The following is a 17711-nucleotide window of genomic DNA, read 5'->3' on the forward strand; positions in this document are numbered from 1 at the left end:
AATTTTTTTCCCCAATCCTACTTATATTATTCAGACATTCAGTTTAAAGTCCACAAAAACTTTGCCATTTCTAACTTCAAATGTAGCTGTTTCAATATCATTTACAAAACAAAATCTGTTAAAACATTTGTATATTTTGCATCTGGATCCAGCAAATAGAGTAGTAGAAAGAGGTGAAAAAGATAAGATGTGGACACAAGTGACATAATGTCATGTAATGCCATTGAGGTCCAAAGCTGGGGGAGCAGGAATAACTAGTTAATTCTTTCAAAAGCTGGCAGACGTGACAGGTCAAATGACCTTTTTCTCTGGTTTGCAATTTTACAAATACGAGTGAATATCCACTGGCACGTTGTCTACTTGCATCACATTGAAAATAGCAGAAAGTTCTGTGTATAGTTGCACACACATTCTGATAACTCCACGCTATTGTTTTTCCACCAAAGGCCGTTAGTATCTAAATGTAATTTTTCTTTTCTAGCGTCCAGTATGTGGAATGCACTATCTCAAAGGACAATAGAGACAGCAAAAAAAAAGCAAACAGCAGGAGTTCAATAAGTCAAGCAGCATCTGTCGGAGAATAGTCAACATAATGGGTCGAGACCCTGAATCACGTAAGGATGTAAATGGGTATTAGACAGCATAACGAGGTAAGGGGAAGGCTGATACAGTGTGCAGGTGACAGGCAGAAGGAATGAGGAAAGATACTGGGTAAGAGGCCACATCAAGAGTAACAAATGCAACAGACAAGGTTGGAGGAGTTGTAAATGAATCTCTGCTTCACCTGGAAGGCTCTTTACATCCCTGGAAGGAGAAATTTGATGGTACATTCCAAGATAGAACAGAATAAACCACTTAAAAATAGAGAAAGTTGCAGGAAAAGGAGGAAAACTCCAAAAGAGTGGGATCAATTAAATTAATCTTCAAAAAGGCAAGCACAGATTCAATAAACGATCTCTTTCTATTCTGTCAAATTTTATGTCATAAATACCACAAAAGGAAGAGTGTTTTTCCTCCAAAATTACCATTTCATTTGACTTAAGCAGCTTTGAAGTACGAGGCTAGGAAACTGTGCCAGAAAATTTGCTGCAACCTATTGACAGCAGCTGTGTGCCCTGGAATGACATCAGGGTGCTAAATAGCGCTCTTGTTCACTACTGCTGAGTTCATTTCTATAAGGTTAAATGTGAAAGTTGCAGCACACAAGACCTATATAGGATTACAAAGCAGCAGAATGCACAACTGGTGTTGGTTCTTGAAGCCAAAAAAAAAATCAGTATTTACTGATGTTTGAAAAGGCCTCTATTGTTCAAGTTCAAGTTTGTTGTCATCTCATCGTGCATGCAGTGCAACCAAATGAAACAAAGTTAAAGATATATGGTCTGACTATCCGAGGGTATAGACATGTAGGCTCCTTTAATGTTGGTATAAACCAAGTCTAATATATTGTTTCCTCTGATTGCAAAGTTGACATGCTGGTAGAATTTTGGCAGGCAGGACTGTTCTTATATTGGTGTGAGTGAAGTCACCAGCAACAAAGAAGACACCATTGGGGTGAGTGGCTTTGAGGTTGCAGAATGCACCAGAGTTCCTGCAGCACTACCATGGTGGGGGGGGGGGGGGGGGGTTGTAAGTGGCAATAATCACAATGGCAGCAAACTCCTTTGGTAAGTAGAAGGGCCTGCACTTCACCATTAAAACTCACTCTGCAGTAAGCAGTAGATCATTACTATCAAGGCATTCACACACCAGACACGCAGACTCCTGCACGACTTTACCGAAGGTTGCAACATTTCTGTTGGCCTGAAAGGAGGTTAAACCTTCTAGCTGGATGGTCGAGTCCGGAATGGTGTCATGAAGCCATGTTTCTGTCAGGACAGGTGGGCAACAGTCCCTCATCTCTCACTAGTTCAGACTCAGGTAATCCAGTTTACTGTATTTTCCCACAACCTGACGTTAGTGAGTAGAATTGATGGGAGCACAGCGACACACACACCATGCTTCTGCATTCAAGTGCACTGTTTCCAACGGCCACTTCCCCAACTAGCTGTAGTAAACTGGTGCGGAGAGTGAGCCTGCTCTTCACCTTAAGGCTGATTTATACTTGTGCGTCAAATCGATGTCATAGGTATGGTGTAGCCACGAACTCTACACTATAATCTATACAAACCCTATGCCGTAGCCCAATGCGCACCTCTCCCAAAATGTAACTACACGTCGCGGCAACGCAGACCGCAACAACTGTGATTGGTCCACTTGGTAGCATCACATTTCCTCCTACACTGAAATAGCTTCCCATTGGGCGACTGAAGGGCAGGGAGGGAACTTTGGCTGCAAAGCTTTCCATAAAGCTTTACAGACCTCCGAAATTATGGAGGACACATTTCGCTTTTACAAAAGACCTACATTAGTATCTGTTTTCGTTAACGGAAAGAGGCTTTTCGCTTTTACGGAAAAAGACGCTTGCTTTAAACTTGTTTACCCTGAGAAAGACTACGATGACCATGAAGCCTTGCACGGGCAGGTATGTGCGCATGTGTGACATGCAAATGCATGACGTGCACATGCGTGTATGTGCTGATTTTTTTTCAACAAATCAATTTTGGCTCAAAATTTCCGATTCTGTTAAGTGACACTACACGGTACATACAGAAAATTCACCCTCCTTCAGTTTCAGTCGCCATTGTTTGAAGTTTGAGTTTCTTCATGTTGAGTTTCGGTGGTGAATTGCAGAGCGATGCAGACACACCAATGCACAAGTATAAATGCTCACAACTGCATAGCCTACTTGCATAGGCTATGGCGCAAGCTCGTACGCACAAGTATAAATCAGCCTTTAGTCCATAACTATGCAACACTTTGTTATTCCGCTCACTAGCAAGGGAGACCTGCATTTTTTAGTCTTCTTAATAACCAGCAGTGTTTTTCAGTCATAGAAAAGATGAACAGGACAAGAAATATCAGTTTTGGTTGGAGCTACCTTTGCATAGCTCATCAATTAGAAAAGAAAGGGAAGATATGAGATCCTTAGTACAATCTTTTTCAGAGAGAACACCTACCACACTTATTAGATCAGAATCAGGTTTACTATCACTGACGTATGTCGTGATATGACATATCGTGTTTTGCAGCAGAAAAACAGAGCAGGACAAAAATGTTGTCACAATAGAGCAAAGAAAAAGAAAAGTAGTGAGGCGGTGTTCATGGACCGTTCAGACACCTGTTGGTGGAGGGGAAGAAGCTGATCCTAAAACACCCTCAGGCTACTGTACTCCCCGAGTGTAGTAATGAGAGAAGAGGGCATGTCCTAGATGATGTGGGTCTTTATTGATGGATGCTGCCTTCTTGAGGCACTGCGTTTTCAAGATATCCTTGATGATAGACAAGCTAGTGCCATTATGAAGTTGGCAAGTCTACAACCCTCTTCAGCTCTTTTCGATTCTGAAGTTTCTATACCAGGTGGTGATACAACCAGTCAGAATGTTTTCCAGTGTACATCTGCAGAACTTTGCTAGAGTCTTTGGAAACAGACAAAATCGCACAAACTCCTAATTAGGTATAGCCACTGGCTTGCCTTCTTTGTGATTGTATCAATATATTGGGCCCATGATAGCTCCTCTGAGATTTTTAAGTATGGGAACTTGAAGCTGCTCACCCATTCCACTGCTGACCCCTGGATGAGGGTTAGTTTATGTTCTCCTGATTTCTCCGACCCAAAGTCCATAATCAATTCCTTGGACTTACTGACAATGAGTACAAAGTTGAAGTGAGACCATTCAACCAACCAATGCCTCTCCTGTACATCTCATCAACATCTAGGATTCAGACACAACTGTTATTGGTATTGGTGAATTTATAGATGGTGTTTGAGCTGTGCCTAGCCACACAGCCATGGGTGATGAGTTAAGAATCCAGTTGCAGAGGGTGGTTCAGAGGCCAAGGGTCCGAAGCTGGTTCACTAGTAGTGAGGGGATAATGATGTTGAATATTGAGTTACAATCATCTGAATAGCAGTCTGACATAGGTATTGACATTGTCCAGGAGGTCCAGTGAGAGCCAGTGACATTACATCTGCCATAGACCTGTTGTGGCAGTTGGCAAATTGTAGCAGGTCCAGGTCTTTGCTCAGGCAGTAGTTTATTCTGACCAAGACCGCCCTCTCAAAGTACTTCATCACATAAGATGTGAGTGCTCCAGGGCCATAATTGATGATGGAGCTCACCCTGCTCGTCTTGATCACTGGTACGATTGATGCCCTTTTGAAGCAAGAAGGCGTCTCCAACAACATCAGTGAGATGTTGAAAATGTCCTTAAACACCCCAGCCAGCTGGTTGGCACAGGTTTTCAGTGCCCTGCCGAGTGCGCGATTGGGTTCACCCTCTTTGACATCGGCCTCCATGCAGAGATCACAAGATGTGTGCACATACCCAAAGTGCAAAAAAAAAGCGGGCTCACACTTTGCAGAAAATTAGTTGTGGTTCAAACACCAGAGAATAAAGTTGCTATTGCTCCTGCAGAAGATTCTCTCAGGAAATGATGACTAAACCTTCTAAATAGGTCAGTCAGGCTTTACTTTGTACATCAAAGAATTAAAACTGTAATTCCATCAATCATGAACCCACTGTACTTATGCTTTATAAATACTTCCACACACCCTGCAAAAGCAATTAACTGATCAAATAAGGAAGTAAAGAATTGATTTCAACCGCAAATTCCACACCACATCAGATCAGCTGTATTTGCATTCTGCATTCTGTAGGGAAGGAGTCTATTTGCTGCAAGGGTTAATATCTTTGTGTACCCCACCATGCCCAGTCATGTGTTGGCATCCTGAACTACTGTGCCATATCTTACTTTCTGAGGTCACCAGTTCACACTTACACTATTTGTTAACTCAGATCAGCCCTTCAAATGGGCTAAAGTGGGGTACAGGGCATTTCCTCATCTGTGCCCTACTTACAACACATTTGCTTTACCAAAATTAGTAAGTAGCTCAGCCAAACTTACCACATAAATGTTTGGCACTGAAGGAAAGGTCAAAAACTGGATATTTTTTTCCAGAATATTGGAATGAAAGCACATCAAATTGCTGAATCAGCTGAATTTTCACTAGTCAGTTTAAAATATATATTCGAATTGTTTAAATTAAACTGTGAGTATGGAAAGCAAGAGGACAGCAAAATAAATATTTTACAATACCAATAATACACATTTTTTTAAAAATAGGACTGAGGCGAAGGGGTAGAACCCACTGGAACCTTACATTGACCCATGAGATGCCAAATGCAAATAAATTTGTTTCACAATTACATTATTTAAATCTCTATCAAAAGATAACCTTTATTGATAAAATAAAGCAGCTGGTTGAAACTTAGTCTGTGAATAAAACAGAGCATATAAAAAAGGAAATGAACTTTTTTATATTAAAAAAAACTTCGTGTTGGTTGTCAATTTGTACAGAATTGATATCATCCAGCAGATAACAAATTTAAAGATAACAAAATTAAGTTGCCTCTCACCTTCAGAGTATAATCCTTCTCTGGAGTTTTGATTTCAAAGGTTCCTTCCTCAGCTTCCAGACAAAAATTGAACACAGCATTTGCTAAATCCATGCTCCCTAATGGAGTGCTATCATGGGCAGTTCGGAAATAATACAGAAGGCATTTCCTTGGCTCATACACAAACCAACGAGTCTTGCAGCCTTTGAGTGGTCCTTTGCCTCCTAGCTTGTTGAGATATCCACATAACTTTTTGGATTGTGCCTGTTCCTCGTTCAGGGATTTCAAATAGTTTGACAAGTCCTCTGCCTCATTTGTTTCACCATACACATTATCACATTCTTTCTCAACAGGTGAGTTTTCTGGTAATGTTAACACCTCCAATCTGTTGGCTCTTCCCACTTGTAATTCATCTGCCATCCTGCAATCACAGGTCTACAATTAAAATACTATTCACTCTGCAAGCACATACAAAGCACTAGGCAATAGATATCATTTCAAAAGCACTATTTAAAAACATTTCCTTTATAAATTTGTATTATGCAGTTTGCCATAGTCTGTTTGCGACCTGCGAGGGATGCTATAAAAATGCCAGTCTCCCTTTTTAAATAGAAGTTCGAGGGTTCAAGTCTCATTCCAGAACATGAGCGCGTTTGGGTACTGAGAGAAACAGGGACTACCATTAGAGGTGTTTCAGGGACGAGATGTTAAATTTGTTTCCCATTCGCCCCAGGTGGACAAAAAAAAACCAATGATATAATGCCGAAGGTTAACAGGGGAAGCTCTCGCTGCCTTGAGTTATCCTCAACCAGCATAACGAAGCATTATACAGACACTAAGTCATGTTGCTGTGCAAAACATGCCATGCATTGCAACACTCATTAATTGTAAAGCGCTTTGGGACGATCTGAGTAACATCCTTTTTTAACATACGCGATTTTTTAAATTACAAGATTAATTTATCAGAATACAGATGCATAGCTTAACAAATCTGAAAAGCTTCAACATTCCACTCACGCCATTCCACTTGGGTCGGTAAATCTCACTCACTTTGACAGCTTCTTTATTAGATTAAAGTTTTTTAAACTCATGAGCACCATTAACATTTACTCTCAGTGTTCGGCCTTACCTATATTCGAACTGCAGGCTGGCAAAAATCAGTCAGGAATTTAGTAATTTCCTTGCTCCACGCCCAGAAAAGTCAGTAATAGCCAACTGCCGGGACTGACGTTGGTCCCGAGCATACCAGTGAAAGTTTGGTTCGGGGTTTTGGATGTGGTAGGGTTTTAGGTGTGGTGGGGTATAATGAAGAATTGACCTCCTTAAACAGCTGCTTTTTTTTTACTTTTTCCAACCCCAGTACACCAGAACAGCACCCACATACACGCACTGCTGAAAACTTGACTTGGACCGCGGCAAGCAATATTCCAAGTTTGCATCGCATTTCCGCGAAAGAGGCAATTGGTTGATAATGCGGAAATTATTATCAAAGAGGTTGGACCAATCTGGCCGCAATTACCGCGCAATTTAACTTGTTGCATAATAGAATTGCGAAATTTTGCACATTATTTCTGCAAAAAAAAATTAAACAAGTTCAAACAAAACTTCAACATCTTTATCACAACCACGGGAAAATCCGCAGATGATGGAAATCCAAAGCAACACGCACAAAATGTCCCTTCAGCATTTTGTGTGTGTTGCTTCAGTATCTTTATTCCGTATGTCGTACGATATCAGAATCAAACAATGTTGAAAACACAATCCAGTCGTTTTCATTAAGGTCAGTTCTAGTCTTTGCTTTTACCTGTGCATTTGGGATAGAAACGGCAGTGCACCCACAAAGGTGCGATAGATGGATCAAAAGGGTGATGTCAGATCTTTATGTTGTGGTTCTCCTACAAGCCGCGGGAGACCTTGGAGAATGATTGCATTAGAAGTTTGGGAAATGAGATAGTTGGATCTTAGGAGAGAGGACGGCTGGAGGGGGAACAGAAAGAGGAAGCAAAAGCCTACAAATAGTGCTCAATCCATCACGGGTAAAGCCCTCCCCACATTGAACACATCTACAGCTGTCAAGGGAAAACCGCATCTATCATCCAGGATCCCCACTGTCCAGGTTATGCTCTCTTCTCACAGGAAGACATCAGGAAGAAGGTACAGGGGCCTTAAAACCTGCACCACCCAGGTTCACCCCTCAATCATCAGGCTCTTGAACCGAAGAGAATAACTTCAGTCAGTTTCACTCACCCCATCACTGAAAAGTTCCCACGATCTATGAACTCACTTTCAAGGTCTCTTCATCTCATGTTCTCCATATTTAACACATATTTATTATTATGATTATTTCCTTTTTCTCTTTCTTTTTGCATTTGCACAGTTTGTTGTTTTTTTTTTTGCATATTGGTTGTTGTCCATTCTGTTGGGTGCGGTCTGTCATTGATTCTATTGTATTTCCTATATTTATTGTGATTGCTCCCGAGAAAATGAATCTCGGGGTTATATATGGTGATATATACAGTATGTACTTTGATAATAAATTTACTTTGAACTTTGATATCATTGAAACCCATCAGTTCCCACAGCCGCCTTGACAATACCTCTTCCCACTCCGTTTCCAGTAAAAATGTCATTTCCTTTTCTCAGTTCCTTCATTTCTGTCACATCTGTTCCTAGGATGAGGCTTTCCTTTTCAATACATCAGGAATATCCTTCTTCTTCAAAGAATGGGGATTCCCTTCCTCCAAGCTAACCCCATCTTCCCACCACCTTAACAGGGATAGAGTTCTCTTGTCCACACCTACCATCCCTGAGTCTCCGCATCCAACATATAATTCCCCACAACCTCCGCCACCTTCAATAGGTTCCTATCACCAAAAACATTTTTATCTCCCCCACCCCAACACTCTCCACTTCGCTCCCTCCATGATTCCCTTGTGCATTTGTCCTTGCTGGCCCTTATCCATGCAAGTGCAAGTGGCAGATGTCATAAGGGGGGCATTTGTGGCAGACCCAAATGCAAGACACAGGCACTGAAGTACAAGGAACAGGACTGGGACGAGAGTTAAGCAAGCAAGGGAAGTGGGGAAGAAAGGACACTGGACATTGACACAGGCCCTGGACGAGACTAGGATGCAGGGCCAGGGCTAGGACATGGACAAGAAGCACAGAACCCGGACAAGGAACTAGGAACGAGGATCCTGGACTAGTGACACGGAACTCCAGAACCAGAGCCTGGACAAGGACCTAGAACCTGGGTCTTGGTTGGGACTCAGAACCTGGGTCTTGACTCAGAACCAGAACCTGGGTCGAGGCTAGGACTCGGGACTAGGATCTTGGCAAGGACAGGACGTGGCGACAGAACAGGACATGGAACTCCTGCACAGGACGAGGCACATGGACAGGATGAGAACACAGGGCCTTGACTTGGACAGGACGAGGTTCTTGGACGTGGCTTGGACAGCATGAGGTACTCCTGGGCTGGGCGAGGCACAAGGACAGGACGAGATCCTGAAGCCTTGACTTGGTCTAGAGAGACAGGAATGTAGAACACAGAGCCTCGGTCTTGGGAGACAGGAACGCAGAACACAGAGCCTCGGTCTTGGGAGACAGGAACGCAGAACACAGAGCCGGGACCCCTCCTTGGGAAAGGAGATCAGTGGAATCTTTCCTGAAAACCTGTTGAACATTTACCACTTAGTAATACTAAGGTGCAGAAAATCAGAATTATTTTTATATTTCTATTTGTGGGATCTCGCTATGTTCAAATTAGCTGCCACATTTCCTACAGCAGTAACTTCAAACGTGGTTCATTAACCTAAGATACGGTACTTAGAAAGGAGATACAGAACTACAAAGTTTTTTGATGGTGTAGTTGTAGTGTTTGCATGAGATGTAAGACAAAAAGAGTTTGTGCAAAGTACAATTGACCAAATAGGATTGCAGTTTGCATGAACAGTGTAATTTAATTTAATGAGATTTAAGGCACAACACACGGCTAAATGTTAATCTAAGGAAACACTATTCTACCAGCAGAGGAAATGCTCTTCTATTTTTTTTAAGCAATGAAACCCTTTTTTGCTGGGCGTCTCTAGAGATGCGGCTTGTTAGCCCCTCGCTAACAGCCACTGGACTCAGCGGTGAGAAAATCACCTTTCTCAAACTCCGTACATCTAGGGTCGATATGACTTGTGTCCCACCAAACCCTAGAGGTGCGATGTCTCGCCTACCCAAACCCCGATCTGTGTGAATACTGTGTAACTTACTGTCCCCATGCAAGTACCTGTCAGCAAGAACTAACAGACCATACACTGCATACAACTAAAAAGAAAGCATATTTACAAAAGTCGGCTTTATCGAACGGTTAGTAGGAAAAAGAAAAGGGGAAAAAAGGGCCCACTACAGTTAACCCAGTCCAAATGTACACATAAGTTGGAGCTCATCTTGAAGCTGTCTTTAACTTACGCAATGGACTCATGATCTGCGTGAAAGGACACACCACCTTCCGAAGGTCGCTCAAAATCCACTGGAACAAACGGCTCCCCTCACGGTTCTTCCTCCTTAAAGCCATTAATCTGCACAAAGCACCTTGTACAACAGGAATGGCAGCCTCAGCCATTGTCCCTCCTCCTGCCAAAAAAGACCTCTATCCACACCAGCCTCTGTCACCTAAAACCTCTTTGCCCCACGTTCTCTCAACCCTTCTCCCAATTCCACTATCCTCATTGACTGACAAAACATTCCTAAATTGAACAGCATAGCTCCTTTCCTTTAGCTCAAACCCAAGCAGTTTGAAAACAAGAGACTGCTCTTACAGGACATTCCGGAGTGGGAGGGTGAACAGCCAGTGGTCGTGGTGCACATAGGTACCAACGATACAGGTAAAAAATGGGATGAGGTCCTACAAGGTGAATTTAGGGAGTTAGGAGATAAACTAAAAAGTAGGATCACAAAGGTAATAATCTATGGATTACTACCAGTGCTAGTCAGAGTAGAAGTAGGAGGATATTTCAGATGAATACGTGGCTTGAAAAATGGTGCAAGGGGGAGGGATTCAAATTTCTGGGGCATTGGAACCAGTTCTGGTGGAGGTGGGACGGTACAAACAGGACGGTCTGCACCTGGGCTGGACTGGAACCAATGTTTGCGTTTGCTACTGTTGTTCAGGAGGATTTAAACTAATGTGGCAGGGGGATGGGAACAAGTGCAGAGAGACAGAGGGGTGTAAAATGAGGGTAGAAACAAAAAGTAGTAAGGTGAAAAGTAAAAGTGGCAGGCCGGCAAATCCAGGGCAAAAATCAGAAAGGGCCACTTTTCAACTTAATTGTATAAGGGCTAAGAGTGTTTTAAAAGCAAGCCTGAAGGCTTTGTGTGTCAATGCAAGAAGCATTTGCAACAAGGTGGATGAATTGAATGTGCAGATACCTATTAATGAATATGATATAGTTGGGATCACAGAGACATGGCTCCAAGGTGACCAAGGATGGGAGCTCAACATTCAGGGATATTCAATATTCAGGAGGGATAGACATGAAAGAAAAGGAGGTGGGGTGGCATTGCTGGTTAGAGAGGAGATTAATGCAATAGAAAGGAAGAACTAGACGCAAGGATGTGGAATTGATATGGGTAGAGCTGCATAACACTAAGGGGCAGAAAACGCTGGTGGGAGTTGTGTACAGGCCACCTAACAGTAGTAGTGAGGTTGGGGATGGCATTAAACAGGAAATTAGAAATGCGTGCAATAAAGGAACAGCAGTTACAATGGGTGACTTCAATCTACATATAGATTGGGTGAACAAAATTGGTAAGGGTGCTGAGGAAGAAGATTTCTTGGAATGTATGCAAGATAGTTTTCTGAACCAACATGTCGAGGAACCAACTAGACAGCAGGCCATTCTAGACTGGGTATTGAGCAATGAGGAAGAGATAGTTAGCAATCTTGTTGTGCAAGGCCCCTTGGCTAAGAGTGACCATAATGTGGTGGAATTCTTCATTAAGATGGAGAGTGATATAGTTAATTCAGTAACAAAGGTTCTGAACTTAAAGAAGGGTAACTTTGAAGGTATAAGATGTGAATTAGCTAAGGTAGACTGGCAAATGATACTTAAAGGGTTGACGGTGTATATGCAATGGCAAGCATTTAAAGATCGCAAGGATGAACTACAACAATTGTTCATCCCAGTTTGGCAAAAGAATAAACCAGGGAAGGTAGTGCACCCATGGCTGACAAGGGAAATTAGGGATAGTATCAATTCCAAAGAAGAAACATACAAATTAGCCAGAAAAAGTGGCACACCTGAGGACTGGGAGAAATTCAGAGTCCAGCAGAGGAGGACAAAGGGCTTAATTAGGAAAGGGAAAAAAGATTATGAGAGAAAGCTGGCAGGGAACATGAAAACTGACTGTAAAAGCTTTTATAGATATGTGAAAAGAAAAAGATTGGTTAAGACAAATGTAGGTCCCTTACAGTCAGAAACAGGTGAATTGATCATGGGGAACAAGGACATGGCAGACCAATTGAATAACTACTTTGGTTCTGTCTTCACTAAGGAGGACATAAATAATCTTCTGGAAATAGTAGGGGACCGAGAGTCTAGTGAGATGGAAGAACTGAGGGAAATACTTGTTAGTAGGGAAGTGGTGTTAGGTAAATTGAAGGGATTAAAGGCAGATAAATCCCCAGGGCCAGATGGTCTGCATCCCAGAGTGCTTAAGGAAGTAGCCCAAGAAATAGTGGCTGCATTAGTGATAATTTTTCAAAACTCTTTAGATTCTGGATTAGTTCCTGAGGATTGGAGGGTGGCTAATGTAACCCCACTTTTTAAAAAAGGAGGGAGAGAGAAACCGGGGAATTATAGACCAGTAAGCCTGACATCAGTGGTGGGGAAAATGCTAGAGTCAGTTATCAAAGATGTGATAACAGCACATTTGGAAAGCAGTGAAATCATCGGACAAAGTCAGCATGGATTTCTGAAAGGAAAATCATGTCTGACGAATCTCATAGAATTTTTTGTAACTAGTAGAGTGGATCGGGGAGAACCAGTGGATGTGGTATATTTGGATTTTCAAAAGGCTTTTGACAAGGTCCCACACAGGAGATTAGTGTGCAAACTTAAAGCACACGGTATTGGGGGTATGGTATTGATGTGGATAGGGAATTGGTTGGCAGACAGGAAGCAAAGAGTGGGAATAAACGGGACCTTTTCAGAATGGCAGGCAGTGACTAGTGGGGTACCGCAAGGCTCAGTGCTGGGACCCCAGTTGTTTACAATATATATTAATGACTTAGACAAGGGAATTAAATGCAGCATCTCCCAGTTTGCAGATAGCACGAAGCTGGGCGGCAGTGTTAGCTGTGAGGAGGACGCTAAGAGGATGCAGGGTGAATTGGATAGGTTAGGTGAGTGGGCAAATTCATGGCAGATGCAATTTAATGTGGATAAATGTGAGGTTATCCACTTTGGTGGCAAGAACAGGAAAACAGATTATTATCTGAATGGTGGCCGATTAGGAAAAGGGGAGGTGCAACGAGACCTGGGTGTCATTGTACACCAGTCATTGAAAGTGGGCATGCAGGTACAGCAGGCAGTGAAAAGGGCGAATGGTATGCTGGCATTCATAGCAAGAGGATTTGAGTACAGAAGCAGGGAGGTAATACTGCAGTTGTACAAGGCCTTGGTGAGACCACACGTGGAGTATTGTGTGCAGTTTTGGTCCCCTAATCTGAGGAAAGACATCCTTGCCATAGAGGGAGTACGAAGAAGGTTCACCAGATTGATTCCTGGGATGGCAGGACTTTCATATGAAGAAAGACAGGATCGACTAGGCTTATACTCTCTGGAATTTAGAAGATTGAGGGGGGATCTGATTGAAACGTATAAAATTCTAAAGGGATTGGACAGGCTAGATGCAGGAAGATTGTTCCTGATGTTGGGGAAGTCCAGAACGAGGGGTCACAGTTTGAGGATATAGGGGAAGCCTTTTAGGACCGAGATGAGGAAAAACTTCTTCACACAGAGAGTGGTGAATTTGTGGAATTCTTTGCCACAGGAAACAGTTGAGGCCAGATCATTGGCTATATTTAAGAGGGAGTTAGATATGGCCCTTGTGGCTAAAGGGATCAGGGGGTACGGAGAGAAGGCAGGTACAGGGTTCTGAGTACTGAATGGCGGTGCAGGCTCGAAGGGCCGAATGGCCTACTCCTGCACCTATTTTCTATGTTTCTAATTGCTAAAATGAAATACCTACAGCATAGCAGCAAAAATCTTAACCAGGGTGTTACACAAGTTTTATTGTAATCCTCAAAGAATAATGGTGTAATTTTTACATTGCACTAATGCAACTAGGACTCACAAGAATGGCTGTTGCATTTTTGTTTTCACCATAAGTGTAAAATAATTGAAACTGGACCCTTGAAAATCCACTCTGTTTATAAATACAGTGGATTGCCATTAATTGGGACACATAGGGACCAGTACATTTTGGATCCAATTAAGCAGCTGACCAAATTAGCTGAAGACCCATGAAAATAGATAAAAAGGTATGAAAAAGACAAACTGAGTAAGCATTTATGTACTTAAATGAAATACAGAATAAATTAGAACACTATCAAAAGTAGAGTGCTATAAAACTGTGTACTTGTTCCTAATAGTTACCAACAAAGAATTCATCCAGTGTATGTAAGGAACAAAATCAGTGCAGACACGGGTGCAGATAATGAACTGCCTTCATAAATGCTATAGACAATTGCATCTTCCAAATCATCATTTACATTGTAACAGTCAAGATGACTGTCAAGATCTTCACATTCTTCGTAGTTCCTAACTTGTTGAAGTAGTGAAATCGTTTCACTTTGAATCTCAGCTGTTTCTGGCATCTCCAAGCTTGAATGCTTGGAGCTCCTGTGAGCTAAACAGTTCTGAATTGTCTTACTGCTTATTTCTCATCAACTATCATTGACAAAATCACTGCTTTTTGAACATATACGTACACAAATATTGCTATTTAAAACTGTTCGCTCTAAGCAGGGTGTAGCGTCTAACAGCCACACAAGTGCACGTGACTGATGCTAGTTAGAAATTGTTGGGCAAGTCTCCTGGTCCAATTAAGCGACACAGTGTACCAAATAAATGAAGGGAACCCTGGCAATTTTCCGGATTAGCTTTTGGCTACCCTGACTGATCAATTAAATGGAATCCACCCACATGGCTTCACCTATGACTTTCCAGCTAGCCACCTTCTCCCATCCCCATTGTTTTGTATGGTTTCGTCCCCATTCCTTCCTAGTCCCGAAGAAGGGAGGGTCTCAGCCTGAAACGTTGGCTGTTTATTCCTTTCTATACATACTGCCTGACCTGCTGAGCTCCTCCAGCTTTTTGTGTGTGCTGCTTTGGATTTCCACTGTATTGTCTTCCTGCTGTTCGTAAATACCCAGCAGTTTTAATTTAGCATGTAGTCAGCTACGCACAAACTGAAAGTGGAACATTTGAAAAAAACATCAACAGTTCCTAACGTAGAAGCCTCAGGCACCGTAATAATAATGCTGTGCTTTACTGTTAAAAAGAAACATAACTATATCTTGCAACTATGGAGAAAAAAACATATAAGAATATAAGGAAATAGTAGCAGGAGTAAGCAACCTGGGCCTTTCTCTCCCTTTCTCTTCACCATTTACACCTCGGACTTCAACTACTGCACAGAGTCTTGTCATCTTCAGAAGTTTTCTGATGACTCTGCCATAGTTGGATGCATCAGCAAGGGAGATGAGGCTGAGTACAGGGCTACGGTAGGAAACTTTGTCACATGGTGTGAGCAGAATTGTCTGCAGCTTAATGTGAAAAAGACTAAGAAGCTGGTGGTAGACCTGAGGAGAGCTAAGGTACCCCTGTTTCCATCCAGGGGGTCAGTATGGACATGGTGGAGGATTACAAATACCTGGGAATACGAATTGACAATAAACTGGACTAGTCAAAGAACACTGAGGCTGTCTACAAGAAGGGTCAGAGCCGTCTCTATTTCCTGAGGAGACTGAGGTCCTTTAACATCTGCCCGACGATGCTGAGGATTTTCCACGAGTCTGTGGGGGCCAGTGCGATCATGTTTGCTGTTGTGTGCTGGGGCAGCAGGCTGAGGGTAGCAGACACCAACAGAATCAACAAACAAACCAGTGATGTTGTGGGGATGGAACTGGACTCTCTGACGGTGGTGTCTGAAAAGAGGATGCTGTCCAAGTTGCATGCCATCTTGGACAATGTCTCCCATCCACTACATAATGGACCAGTTGGGCACAGGAGTACATTCAGCCAGAGACTTATTCCACCGAGATGCAACACAGAGCGTCATAGGCCATCAAACTTTACAACTCCTCCCTTGGAGGGTCAGACACCCTGAGCCAATAGGCTGGTCCTGGATTTATCTCCTCGCATAATTTACATATCACTATTTAATTATTTATGGTGCAACTGTAAGGAAAACCAATTTCCCCCAGGATCAATAAAGTATGACTATGACTATGACTATTTAAGCCATTCAACATGATTATGGCTGATCAATGCTCTCCTCAAATCCTGTTCTGTGCTCGTTTCCCATAACTATCAAATCCTCAATCTTTAAAATATTTATTTATATCCACCTTAAATACAGTACACCTAATGATCTGCCTCTACCATCTTTGGAGGCAGAGGTACCGTTGCAGTATACCGTTTTAGACTATTTAAGGAAGAATATACAGTACTTGGATTGCAGGCAGTGCAAAGAAGGTTCACAGGCCTGATCTCTATGGTGAAGAATTTGATGTATGGAGAAAAATTAAGCGCTCTGGTCTTCCACTCAGTGGAATTTATATAAAAATGAGAGGCAGTATTATTGAAACATACAAGAATCTGCAGAGGATTGATGAGGTGGATGGCAAAAGGAAGAGTGTACAGTGAGTAAAACTGCTTTCTTACGGTACGTCTAACCCTGGGTGCTCTCCGAGTGGATTCATGTGTTATCCCTGTAACTGCGAGGGTTTCCTTCAGCTGCTCCAGTTTCTCCCACATCCCGGCTAGTAAACCAAGTGGCTGCTGCAAATTTCGACAAACATGTGGACAAGCAGCAAAATCTGCAGAGAAGGTGGGGCAATAAGATGAAGGCAGGATTAGTATAAATGTGTACTTGGTTCTCAGTACAGATTTCATGGGCCGAAAGGCCTATCAAAGTTCAAAGTAAATTTTATTACCAAAGTGCATATATGTCACCATATACAACCCTAAGATTCATTTTCTTGTGGGCACAGTCAACAAATCTATAGAATAGTAGCTAAAACAGAATCAATGAACGCCCACTAAGCTAGGGCCTTCAACCAGAGTGCAGGAGACAACAAATAGTGCAAATGCAAAAAGAAGAAACAATATTATAAATAAATAAGCAATAAATATCGAGAACATGAGATGAGGAGTCCTTGAAAGTGAGTCCATTGGTTGTGGGAACATTTCAATGATGGGGCAATAGAAGTTAAGTGAAGTTTTCCCCTTTGTCCAAGAGCCTGATGGTTGAGGGGTGGTAGCTTTTCCTAAACCTGGTGGGTTGAGTCCTAAGACTCTTGTACCTTCTTCCTAATAGCAACATGTTGTATTACTCAATAACTATGATGTTTCCACTGTTTGGCACAGCTTCAGAATAAGGATTTGTTCCAAGAAAAGGGATTTGACTCTTCAAAGGTGGAATCGTTTAATAAATTAAATGCAATCATTTAATTGTATTTAATAAATTGTTTAAAAAATCATCCAGGTGATTTTTATAAATGACCTGGATGAGGAAGTGGAGGGATGGATTAGTAAGTTTGCTGATGACACGAAGGTTGGGGGTGTTGTAGATAGTGTGGAGGGCTGTCAGAGGTTACAGTGGGACATTGATAGGATGGAAAACTGGGGTGAGAAGTGGCAGATGGAGTTTAACCCAGATAAGTGTGAAGTGGTTCATTTTGGTAGGTCAAATATGATGGCAGAATATAGTATTAATGGTAAGACTCTTGGCAGTGTAGAGGTCAGAGGGATCTTGGGGTCCATAGGACGCTCAAAGCAGCTGCGCAGGTTGACTCTGTGGTTAAGAAGGCGTACAGTGTATTGGCCTTCATCAATTGTGGAATGGAATTTAGGAGCCGAGAGGTAATGTTGCAGCTATATAGGACCCTGGTCAGACCCCACTTGCTCCATTCTGGTCGCCTCACGACAGGAA

At 42.3% G+C, this 17711-nt stretch overlaps 1 protein-coding gene across 2 annotated transcripts in view; it reads right to left on the reverse strand.

Moving 5' to 3' along the window:
* Positions 1 to 6915, reverse strand: part of tbc1d2 (TBC1 domain family, member 2) — a 93660-nt gene extending 86745 nt beyond the window's left edge. For both annotated transcript variants that reach the window (XR_011886008.1, XM_072258120.1), the window contains exons 1-2: positions 6628 to 6915; positions 5520 to 5919 (exon numbers count right to left, since the gene is read on the reverse strand). Coding sequence is in view for 1 of the 2 variants with exons in the window: in XM_072258120.1 (XP_072114221.1) it covers positions 5520 to 5918 (399 nt within the window). In the remaining variant the exon portion in view is untranslated. The remainder of the gene's footprint in view (positions 1 to 5519; positions 5920 to 6627) is intronic.
* Positions 6916 to 17711: the final 10796 nt, after the last annotated feature.

This window comes from Mobula birostris, chromosome 5 (genome assembly GCF_030028105.1).
Source record: "Mobula birostris isolate sMobBir1 chromosome 5, sMobBir1.hap1, whole genome shotgun sequence".
Taxonomy (NCBI): domain Eukaryota; kingdom Metazoa; phylum Chordata; class Chondrichthyes; order Myliobatiformes; family Myliobatidae; genus Mobula; species Mobula birostris.